Below are 12865 nucleotides of genomic sequence, written 5' to 3' on the forward strand. Positions count from 1 at the left end.
TGCGGTTTAATGGAGAACTCAAAGTGCGCTTCAATGGAGGAGAGAGAGAGAAAATTGAGGATGCTTAGGAGAAGTGAGGATGAGAGGAGCAAAAGCAAGAGAGAGAAATGGGCAACCCGAAAAGACCAAGAGGATGAATGCCACGCGTCAGCCCGCTGAGAGCACATGCAATGTAAAAGCAAAAAGACCGAAATAGCCCAGTCAACTTGGTCAACCAGAGAAGGGTGCTAAGGGGCAGGGAGGGCAAAACAGTCAATTTCCTGTTCATAAGGAACAGTAAAATTGCTACAGTCTTGGTGCTTGGGGCTTTTATAAGGGTTATAGATGATGTCTGAAAAGAAGGGAGTGACTATGTCATGGAGGATTTAGAAATGATTTGGCCTTTTGTTGGCATATCAAACAATGGGTAATAAACTGGTGTTGGTGTTGGAACCCATTATTAGAATAAAATTTCTCTCATGAGATTATCTTTTGATTTGAACTGTAGAGTTTCTTATTTTCATTCTCTCTTAAGGGATTATGAGGTCTTCGGTGGTCTACAAGATGTAAGCGGGATTTGATCTTTGGTCTTACAATTTGAAAGAAAATGAAAGTACTGTTTAATATAGATCTAATGGTATAATTTTTGAGGCAATTTAATTGACACGCTATGTGAAAAATTAGTGGTTTGGATTGTTTGAAAACTGTGTGCTTTGTAACAAAAAATGAAGAGACTATCTTTTTCCAAAATTATATGAACTTAGCTAACAAATGGAATAATAGTGTGTAGGAATAATCCTCTAGATTGTCTCCTGGAAAATCAATGCAAAAAAACTGTTCATTCTGGAAGCTGATATAGTCATAGCATTACATCTATATAATTTGATTAAACAACTTAACAACCATATAGCTGATCCATTGTTTCCTGCTGATAATCTATCACATTCACCAGCAAGAGGATAATTAAGCCCTCAAAGTTATGATTTTGTGGCTATTATTGTTTGTATCACTCCCATTATTTTGGCACTTGTGTTGATATTTTGCAGGTAGTTGCATATTCCTTTCGTTCAGAATTAGTTGTCACTTATCTCAACACCTTTTTTATCTAACCAAGTAGAAAAGACCAATTAAGGGTTCTTATAGGGGTGGCTGTGTGATGATTCCAAAGGAAGAATTTGGTTCATGTGGGTTCTATGTTTCTCAGAATCTCTATATCACCTCAAGTGTCCATGTCGGATCTTCGACACTTGGACGACATTAGTAGGACACTTGGACACATGTCCATGTTAAATAAGAGTACTCGAGTCCGAGCAACATAGAGTGGGAGAGGTTATGTTGACGTGATTAATTAGGATCTCAATTTGTTTGGTTAGTTAGCTTTCCGTGATTAGTCATGTTCTAGAAAGGCACCAAAACATTTGTGTGGCAGGGTAAGGAAATGTGACCATATATATCCATTTCGGATTGAAGTAGTACCACTAGCATGTATCAAGTTGCTCTGTAAAATTATTATTTCTACTTTTGCAATAATAAAATTACATATGGAAAAGTACATCGTGATTATAGTTTACTGTACATGGAATAAGAATTTGTTACCTGACGATATTTTAAATCGTAATGTTATTCACTTATTTGTAATGTTATTTGGTTTTGAAAAAAAATAGGGTTAATATGACAAATTGACAAGTATAAATACTAGCGGGTGGGGAATGGGGATCTTGGGCTAACCCATCAGGCGATCATTGTTACGCGGACTTCATATTTGACCATGTAATATTAGAACATCAACAAAATCACTCTAAACATACTCGTATAAATAATAATTTCTCTGTTCTTTTTTACTTGACTTGTTTTTTTTATCACGTTTGTTAATTTAAAAATGTAAAGATCAACAACTTTAATTCTCTATAAATAAAAATTATAAAAGTTATATAATATGATAGTACTTGTTGAAACGAATTCAAAAATATCTCACGTGAATATATTTTTTCTTATATATTATTTACAAAAGACGGTCAAGGAGGTGGTGATAATGTAAAAGTCAAGGCGAATCAAGTAAAAAAAGAAAGTAGAAAGTAATAATAAAAAATATTTTCTTTATTTATTTTTTTTTCTTTTTACTTATTTAATACTACCTTCGTTTCTTTTTAGTTGACATGTATTCTTTTTTAGGAAGTTTTTTTTTAGTTGATATGTTTCCTTTTGGGGTAACTTTTTTACCTTGTATTTATAAGCTACCTCACTTGCTTTTTCATTCTCTCTTACTCTCTCTCCTCTCTTTAATATATGTGCCTAAATCAAACGCGTCAACTAAAAAGAAACGGAGAAAGTATTGCCTTGAAGATAGAAAAGTCAAAAGAAGTGGAGGGAGTAAATCCGAGTAGTGCACTTTAGAAATTACGTCTATTTACTTTTACGTAGGTGCAAATGTAAAGGAACCTTTTTTTTTTTTTTTTTTTTTGTAGGAAATGCAATTATGCAAAGGGCAGCTTAAGACTGTTAGGTCTTAAAAAAAACTAGTGTAGAAACATTAGATTAATCTAGTTGGTCTGTCCAAGTTAATATAAAAACCAATTTATAGACTAATTGCCCTATTCGTGGTTTACTGTTTTATTTTTAGCCTTATTACCTTTTTTTTTTTCCTTTCTTTCTTTGCCCTTTGCCGTTGGTGTTCCCATTTCTAGATTTGTCCGAAACTTGTTCCTACTTTAGGGCAGCAATATAACTACCCCTCATCCATGGACCACATTTCTTAGATATGTATTCTTGATAATTTACTTAATTAATTAATCTGTTTTCATATTGTTTTAACGTTAATCTAAACTTATTTACCTCTCTCTTAAAGTATCAGGTATTGTTATATTCATAGGATGATGATAATCGATATGGTGTGCATTAATTCATATAGATTACAGTGTTAAAAACTCTCTGATCCATTAATATAGTAGACCACTTGAAAAATACTTCGTAAGAGAATATAGTTTTGACTCCAAGATATTATAGTTTATTATATCTCTATTGCAAAAGCTTAGATTATTTGAGCACATTTCATCTTCTCTCATCAAAAGTACAAAAATCAATTCATTAGCGGGAAATTTTTACCATTTTTTTTTTTTTTGGATCCAGTATTACTCAATTAGAATAATAAAGAGGATTTATGCATTTCAAATAATGTTAATGTTCTCTATCGATAAGGAGTTTAAGAGCTTTGATAATGCATGTGTTTCTAATTTTTAAGTTTTTACTCATAAATTTCTTTTATACCAAAGAAAGAAAGAAAATAGAGAGAAAGATTGAAGACCAAAAATCAAAGTTTGACTGCCGCAAAAGCTCGTGATTGGTTAGCTTAATTGGGCCCACTCATTTCCTTCGTTGAGGATGTTTGTTTAAAGGGATGAACACTATTAATTACACTAGAGTTTAGAGCTACTAATTAAAATTCAAAACAAGTGTAATTAATCGTAAATTTGATTAATATGGAGGTGGCCCGACGTGAATGTTTTTGTTAAGACAGACATTCACGTGAATTCCACATTTTTTGCAAAAACTCTACCAAAACTCTCCCTCCCCAATACCCCCATTAAGAGGGGTACAATATTCTCACTTGGGAGTGGGACCAACAACAATACTTACTTAGTTAATTACTTAATTAATTACACCATTGAATCATGTCATGTATAATGTGATTACTCTTCTTTATGGTTGAGTCGTGTATACCTGAGCTTGACTTGAATCACTAGATTGTCAATCGATTTTAAGATGGTGCATCACGCATGAAACAATATGACACCTTATATGGCTCTATAACATGAATAGTTTGATTTTAATTAGTAATAAACCTTGCTTAACATGAGTAGTATTTGATTATATTCCCCCATTCTTGAATACTCATAGTAATTGGACTTCTGTAATATTTATATGTTAACTTTCATCTATTATCTACTTAACAAATATCTAAAATCACATAATAAGTTTTTGTATATATATTATGTTATTGAGTTAGTCTCAATATATATTAGCATGGTTAGTTTACCTTTTTCAATGACATAATAGATTTTTATATACAACTTGCGTACTTTATGCATGCATGCAAAGTTACTAGGAATACCCTAACACATGGATCATTTTATAACATATTTGTATTAGTACTAATTATTTCAAAAATCAAGGTACGGTTTCCTGCAATATCTATTCCCCAAGCCCACTCTTTTACACGATCAACTTCAAACATATTCTAATTAATCTGATGGAATTATTAATTAATTTAATTTTCTGCTAAGTGATAACCAAGAGATACCAAGTAGATTCACAACAAGAGAGAGAAGTAACGCATACATTACTTTTATTTTTTAAAAAAAATTCATATATTTCTCATACCAGCTTATAGTTTGATGATATTTTTTGTTTTTCAGAATAACACGTGTTTGGAAATGGAGTTCCATTATAACGGACAATTCCATCAACATAAGACATTTTCTAACGTATTACATGTAAATTCTTTATTGAAGCCTATCGAACCCAAGTTGTTAATGTTACCCAATCAATAAGAATCAAATGTGGTATCGATCTATTTCAAGTTATTAACGGTACCCAATTAATATGAATCAAATGTGGTATTGATCTATTTCTCCGTATCTAAGTAAGAATGAGGAATTAATCAACAAACATTTAGGAGTATATGCACGAAGTTATTTTAATCTGTTTCTGTGATAGATGTGAATGCATACTGTTGTTGAGTAATTAAGTACTACTTCTGCGTAGATTAGCAAAGAGTCTTCTTATATTAAGTGAGACATCTGACAATTAATTAGTGTATAATACAAATCTAAAAGATTCTCGTCATAATACGGAATCTAGGCTTAGATCATACAAATAAATCAACACGTGTATTGTGTATCATATCAATAGATATACAATTAGTCCTGCAATTTGCGATAAACTATTATTGCCAAACATATCATTGAAAAAAAAAAAAAAAAAAAGTTGCTTCCACTTCTGCAAAGTTAGCTAGGGTTTGATATCTTGTGAAAGCACTTGGGTTGAAGTACACAATATAATGTTGTTAGCGTTCAATATAATGAATGTTAATAAATTCTAAAATCTCGATATAAACATTGTATATCGTTAATGTATCTCGTGATGGATGATAAATATTTTGTGAACTTGCAACACATTTCTTAGTGGCCATTTACATATCCGTACAAATTTGATAAGATTTATTAAATTCTAAACATATATAGTTGGTAACTTGGTAATAAGTGAAGTAGTTCATCAATCTTATGCTACTTATGTCGGCCATATATCCTCTCTTGTTTTTTCAGACAACAAATAATTAAGTAGGCTTTAGACCAATTTAAATTTAGTTTTTAAACTAAAAGAAAACACTCCAGCCTAACATTAAGAGATCAGAATCCATTAAAGAAAACAAAATTTAGTACACTATTCATCAACAACTTATTTTAAGAAGATTCTTTAACCCTACAAAAAGAATTCTATCACTGAAAATAAATCAATAAATTAACAATGCTGTCCAATTAACTCTAACACTGATGAAACCTTACTGACATTAGATTAAGAAGCTGTGAGGTGGGGTTTGTTTTTATAAAATGGAAGAAATAAAACCAAATTTCGAGGGAAATAAAATTAAAAATAAAGAAAATTAATTGATTAATTAAGAGAAATAAAATTAGTCGGCCAAGAAACCTAAACCTTATCCCTCTGCAAAACACATTAAATGTAGGTCACATGAATCCAAATCTTCTATTTCTTGTCTTTCTCCATAAAACATAAACACAGCACTTCTTTCTTAGCATCTTGTCTCTCTTAGTATTATGAACCTTCATGTCTCTTATAAATCCATCCATTGTTTAACTTATAATAAAACCCTAAGCTTAGCCAAGCCAAGTACATAATGTTAGTATTAAATTTCATGCATGAAGTTTAGGGAATATTTTTCTGTCATTCGGCTCTTTTAATTAAATGCTCTTCATCTTATTAAACTTTTTTTTGTCTATTCAACATGTACATATGAACGATCATCAGATCAATATCTAAGTAGTATAAGTCGATCTTGTCAATAATGAGATTCGAAGGTCAAGCTAATATTGCATTTAACACTACCAAATTCAAAATTGACCAACATTTCTCAAGTATCATCACTTGGAATATCCATGCATGTTACTTTCGAATAAACTTAAGCAAAAACCTAGAGATACCTGATAACTACAACCAATATAATGTAATAATAATGTATGTATGTAGCATATATATATAGCTAAAGCTAAGCTAGTTTATTTGTTATGGAAGTGGTTAATTGATTGGATAGTTTAGTCAAATATGTACTACTGTGTATACAAAAAGAGGTACATAAAATAAACAAAAATTCAGTATTAGTATAAAACACTTTGCATTAAATGATTTCAGAACCCTAAACCTAGAAATAAGAGAGACTACAAAAAACAGTATAGTATATATGGAAGTGAGGGAACTTTCTCTTTGAAATTGTTGCATTGTTTTTCTTCTACTCTTCTGTTTTTTGATGAAAATTAGGCTGTGTTGTTTAAACCCAGAAAACAGACATCTTTTTAGAACATAGAAAAGCAAAAAGAACTAACTAAACTTGTAGCTTTGCTAAGCTCCAATATGGTTCATTTAATGCAAGAAGATTGTTCATTTTCGAGATGCATGCATGGTTTTTCATTCTTTTTGTGTTTCTTTATAATGACAAAAAAATACAATTAAGTATTCTATTCGCCTATTGTGCCCCTTAATACACATACGGAGTACAAAATTAACCCGACTTATAAAAGTTAGTATAAACAAAAGTTCTTCGTTGTTAATTTTGTTAATATATATTTAACTAAATTCATATTTTCTTAAACTTTCTCACTTTTCACAATTTTCCATTGCTCTTAAATTAACGCTTCGTTGTTCTTAAAAAAATTACCTGAAATAGAAAAGAAAAAAAAAAAAAAAAACAAAATTGCAAATTAGATTTTCTTTTTTTGGTTCCCTACAAGAATAGTTGTAACTTAAGAAATGTGGAAGTGAGAGGAGGAAGCAAAGCGGAGGGTAGCATTTTTATTTAGTTTTTTTTTTTCCCCTTGAAATTTTTTTTTATACAATATTTTTAACTCCGATAGGATGAGTGGTGATTACCTGGGAAGGACCTGATAAACGGGCCTAGGTCACAACTGTCTACTTTACACAACCAAGGAGGTTCCACCTAAAAACCATGAGGGAAGTAGCCCCTTAACCTTATAAAGTGGACACGATTTTCTTATTTCTTCAATGTGGGATATACATCCCAATACAAACTCTCACTTATAAACTCAACTAATGTGGGACAACACACCACTCACGTATGGGTTTTCTCATGGGCTCAACACCCCCTCTCACATGTGAGTTGTCCATAATATTGGCCCAAATCACAACACAACTTAACTTGGCTCTGATACCATGTTAGAGGACCAACTCAACTAAACGCTTAAGCTGATGGTTGAGGCCCAAGAATATGTTTTATACTCTATCACGCCCTCTCACACGAGAGTCCGTTTGGGCTAAAAGTGTGGATGCAGATGGACCTCCTCATACCCAGCGCTTAATATTTCACTTGAAAGTGGGGGGTGGATGAGATTTGAACCCCTGACCCTTTGTGTCATGCTGACTCCGATAGATATTAGCACCAACTTTCCAAACACACTTCAAACGACCTTACATATTTTACTCCAGTTCTTAGTCTCCACTCTCTATCACAGTAGCACCAACTTTCCAGACACACTTCAAACGTGACTATTTTATCACACTTGGACAACCTTTAAGGTCCAGAAAACAATGGACCAAAAAATGTGATGGTTTTCAGTTTATATTTCTGATTGCGTAAAGCCCAATTTAGTGGCCCAAAAAGTAATAAGTAGCTGGAACTTTGACCTCTACAGGTCCAATACATAAACGTGGAAACAACACTATACTGAGTTGTTTTAATTTTGGGCCCCATGATTGATTATTTGATGTTTTTTTTTGGTGCTGCATTATTTGATTGTTATAACTCCCTAAATCCTGTACCTAAAATTGCAAAAACATACTTCTTCTGTTTCTATTAACTTAGCATGTTTAGTTTATGCACACATATTTAGGAGAGGGGAGAGAGAGTGAGATACAATGATAAAGCAATTGGAGTGGCTAGAATATACAAAGTAAAAAAATTACCCAAAAATAAAACGTGTCAATTAAAAAAACTTCCTAAAAATGAATATGTGTTAACTAAAAAAAATAGAGATAAATTAATATAGATCAAGTATTAGGAAGGTTGAGGTGATAGATAGTGACATCGCTCCCACCTCATATCTCTTTGGTATAGGGATTAAGTCTCATGGGACTCATTTGAGGTATTTTCTTCATCTTCCCCCCTTAAATGAGCCCCCTTCTTCTTACCACAAAAAAAAAATATGAATAAACAAACAAAGCGTTTGATGCAAGAGATAACGAGGAAGGATAAAGATAGGAATTAGGTGGCCAAGATAAGGATAAAAATTGTTATCCCATGTTTAGTATGTATTGGAAGTATTCAGATTTAGTAAGAAAACTATTAAACTATAGCGGTATATCCTTACTAACTTCTTTGGTCTTTTTAAAATCCATTTTCTATCCCTTTCCCTATATCACCCCCTTAGTTAAATAAATGGAGGGATAAATAGTTAATTATCACACCTTACTAATCCCATTCCCCTCATCCCTAACCGTTTATATTAATCCCCTAACAAACACTCCTTAATGGATAGGAAGTATAAACTAGCTAAGTAGGTGTAAAAATGTTGGATATCAAAAGAGGGCAAAAGCAATACAACCGAGAGAGGCCCACTATCAACACCTTATTGGTAAAGGATACTACCCATACGTCAATTAAGCCATGTTTGCTATAGAAATGATCAAATTAAACAGCACTATACTCACTCTCTTAGACATTGTTTAATCCAGCTTAATTTAACAATTTATTTTAAAAAAAGGAAATAAAAGTTTTATTATAAATCAAAGTGAATTTAACTAATATTAGTTCATGTAATTTCAAACAATTTTGATCAACTAGGACACAATAAATTCAGTGTCACACACCTAGAATTAGAATAATTAGCCAAAATTTCTTACTTCGAATAGAATAATGATCATCTAATTGGCATCTAAAATAAAATACACACCAAAAATTGCCCTCCACAAAACTCGAATTTTCCAAAAATTCTCCAACTTTATCTTCACTTTTACCCATCACATTTTTCAATAATAAAGTCGGCCAAATGCCAATAAACTACAAGCCATAATTAAAAGCACCTAAAATATCATGCCACACATACCTAGAATAATCACCCAACACAAGCCTAACACACGCTTTTCATCTCAACCTTCCACGTGTCCCTTCATCCAACGACTCTCATTCTAAACCTAGTGCCCTCCACACGCCATTATAATCTCCTCATCCGTCCACGCACTCACTCACTCATTCTCATCTTCTCCATCATCTTCCCAACTCTCTCTCTCTACAATTTTCTTTCTCTCTCTAAAACTTTTTTCCGTCATTTTCGTGATGCTTCTCAGAGCTTCTCCAGCTTTCTCTCTCCTCGCCAACAATGGCGGCGACACCCATTCTCTCTCATCGGCGAATTCTGTTTCGAATTCTCTGAGTTTTTCTTCGGTCCGATTTTCTTCGCCGACAAAAAACCCTAACAATGGCGGATTCTCCGTTTCTGCAGTGGCGCCGGAAACTAACAGCCGTCCTTTGACAGGAGTCATTTTTGAGCCGTTTGAGGAGGTTAAGAAGGAGCTCTCTATGGTTCCTACTGTTCCTCAGGCTTCTCTTGCTCGTCAGAAGTATGCCGATGATTGTGAATCCGCCATTAATGAACAAATCAAGTAATTCTCATTTTCTTCCTTCTGTTTCTTTGATTAAATTTATAATTTACAGTTTATTCATTATCTATATATGGAATTTCTGGTAATTGTTCGAATTATGATTTCTGACGTTTAATTTAATCTTCATTTCGTTGATTTATATATTTCCTTTCGCATTTGGCTCCAATTTTTTTCTAATTCGTCTACGAAGTGTATTAAATTGAGGTTTATAATCTGTTTTTCGGCCTTATTTCGTTGATGTATGATGTATCTAATTCTTTCTGTTTATGGATCCTGTATATATTCATGCCCTGCTTTTGTTGGTGAATTGATCAATGTGTAATTTAATTATTGACATTTTCAATAAAATTGGGATGTTTTGCAGTGTGGAATACAATGTTTCTTACGTTTATCACGCGATGTATGCTTACTTTGATCGAGACAATGTGGCACTCAAGGGTCTTGCAAAGTAATCGCTCGAAAATTACCTTTTTCGGTTTTCCCCCCTTTTTGAGTTGCACTAATGTATGTTATTGTACTTAATTCATGTTACTTTATGATTAGATTTTTCAAGGAATCTAGTGAGGAGGAAAGAGAGCATGCTGAGAAATTGATGGAATACCAGGTACTTCATACAAGAAATAACCCAAATTGATGGCTCAATTTGTCATTTTAGGCTGTGTAATTGAATTAATTGAGAATATATATGTATTTATTGTGTTGGATTGCAGAACAAACGTGGTGGGAAGGTGAAGTTGCAATCAATATTGATGCCACTTTCTGAATTTGATCATGAAGAGAAGGGAGATGCTTTGCATGGTGGGTTTTCTTGTTCATCCTTTCCATATAGTATTTGTATTCATTGATTATTTGGTTTTGTGTGTTCGTGCTGAGATGTAGATCTGCAATTGTGTTTGTTTAGTTGATTTGGCATATACTTTGTACTAGGATGATATTGCTATCATGATTTCAGCTAGGACGTGTGCTGCATTTTGATTTATTGATGTGCTTTTGGTGTAGGGTATATCATGTCTGTTGACATTAATGTACTTTTTAAAGGATTAATGATTTAATGGGTTGTTCATGGGGGGAACGTGGATAGATATCACATGCTTTAGATGTTTACTTTTATTTTCTTTAGTTCCACTTGCAATTTTAAATGTTCACGGTTTCTTTATTGGGGAGGGTAAATGTTCTGGGCTTAATAAAAGATGGTGTAAGAGAGCAATTCAGGAGGTTGGCAGTTCATTAACTATGTGAAAAATGTGATCGTAATCAATCACATAACATTGAATCTCAGATTAATTTTGTGCTAGATATGGAATATTTGTGGAAATAGAAGTAGTAAGTTATTGAAATGAACTGCAGGAAAGGGGAGTGATGGCTTACTTATTCTCCTCTAGCCTCTAAATTATTCAAATTCGAAACCTATACTTCTTGCTATTAGTTATATAGTTTTTTATAATAGAACTTTTATTCTGAAGTCTATAACAGGAGAAGTCATTCATTGGATGGATTAGTTGACCAACCAGCAATATACATTGTAGTTTTTATAACAAAAATTAACCTTTGATGTATGATGTTTTAAAAACAAGCTTGATGTACGTAATTCTATGTTGTCTTTCCTTTGTTGCATTCAGCAACACCTTTAAACAAACAATACAATTTCGATCTTTATTGATTAAATAGCGTATCATAAGTAATGTCATAAACATACCTAATCCTTGATAAACATCATGTACTTGTGTTTGTCATTCAAGCCCATTGGCATGGCCACAAGTCATGATACATGTCCTGCTATGCATATCCATCTTTGGTGTGAGCCGTGTGACTACAAATTAGTTTTGCTGCGAAGTAATTAGTATTGACTGTTCTGTTTGTGATGCAGCTATGGAACTTGCCTTGTCCTTGGAGAAGCTTGTTAATGAAAAATTGTTGAACCTGCATCAAGTAAGTACTAGCAACCCATTCCTCATTTGTTGGCTGTTTGTCCTTCAAATTTATTTCTGTAGCTAAGGAATGGTAAAATTAAACTTATACTCCGTACTGTTATAAAGTAGGACTTGCTGACAATAATATCCAACTTTCTTATTTTCAGGTAGCTGAGAAGAACAATGATGTCCAATTGCAAGAATATATTGAGGGCGAGTTCTTAAATGAACAGGTAATATAACTTTCTTGGTTATACATTGAATAAGATATTGTGATACATGCTCAAGGAACTGCTGATTACAATTTACACTACTGATGTTTTAAATTGCTTATTGCTTTGCAGGTTGAAGCCATAAAGAAAATCTCAGAATATGTAGCTCAGCTCCGGAGAATTGGCAAGGGACATGGTAATTATTTATCTGCCTTCATTTGAAACTGATGCTCTCCATGTTTGTTTCATTAATATTATTGATGCTAATGTTATGGTTAATGCCCCCAGGTGTATGGCACTTTGATCAGACCCTTCTTCACGAGGGTGACGCTGCTGCTGCTTGAAAAGTTTGATTACTGTTAAGAGAATTTCGTCGACATATTAGAGTATTGAGCAGAGTTTATATCATGTAACCTACTCAATTCTGGAATTGGGGGATTTTAGCTTCAAAACTTTTTCCTTTGGTAATCTTGTTCAAATGGAATGTAGACCTGCTTTAAGTTGATTTAAGTTCAAATGCCTAAATGAAATCAAAATCGATTTTGCTCATTTTGTTTAGGATGTCCATGTTGTGTTGGTTTGTATAATTTTTCCCCCTTTGAAAAGTTTGTGGTTTTGTCTTGAGGAGTTAGGCTCCATATTTTTCCCTAATAATTAAAGATGCAAAAATGATATCGTCCTATTTTGTAGCTGATTTTTTGGCTCCATAAAACATAATCCTTAAGCTCAGTTACTTGAAGGTTTGTGCTGGCCATCTGAATAGATGACTTCATACCCTAAAATTCTGCAGCTGAGTTTATTGTGAAAGCTATTAATCATGTCATGAGGTTCATCCGTTCATTTGTGCCTTCTCAGCCTTGT

The 12865-nt window shown here is 32.9% G+C and overlaps 2 protein-coding genes across 2 annotated transcripts in view; both read left to right on the top strand.

Annotated features, from left to right (window-relative positions):
• LOC145591140 (cytosolic endo-beta-N-acetylglucosaminidase 1-like) overlaps positions 1-1048 on the top strand; it is a 28427-nt gene extending 27379 nt beyond the window's left edge. The window contains exon 14 of the transcript XR_014102254.1: positions 1026-1048. The gene's annotated coding sequence lies outside the window, so the exon portion shown is untranslated. The remainder of the gene's footprint in view (positions 1-1025) is intronic.
• Positions 1049-9471: 8423 nt separating this feature from the next.
• Positions 9472-12553, top strand: LOC145591142 (ferritin-3, chloroplastic-like). Its single transcript, XM_081647545.1, has 8 exons — positions 9472-9882; positions 10247-10330; positions 10426-10486; positions 10593-10680; positions 11750-11811; positions 11960-12025; positions 12137-12200; positions 12293-12553. The coding sequence occupies exons 1-8, from the start codon at positions 9557-9559 to the stop codon at positions 12346-12348; spliced, it is 807 nt and encodes a 268-aa protein (XP_081503671.1). The 5' UTR covers positions 9472-9556; the 3' UTR covers positions 12349-12553.
• Positions 12554-12865: the final 312 nt, after the last annotated feature.

Source organism: Chenopodium album, chromosome 18, assembly GCF_948465745.1.
Source record: "Chenopodium album chromosome 18, dcCheAlbu1.1, whole genome shotgun sequence".
NCBI classification, from domain to species: Eukaryota; Viridiplantae; Streptophyta; class Magnoliopsida; order Caryophyllales; family Amaranthaceae; genus Chenopodium; species Chenopodium album.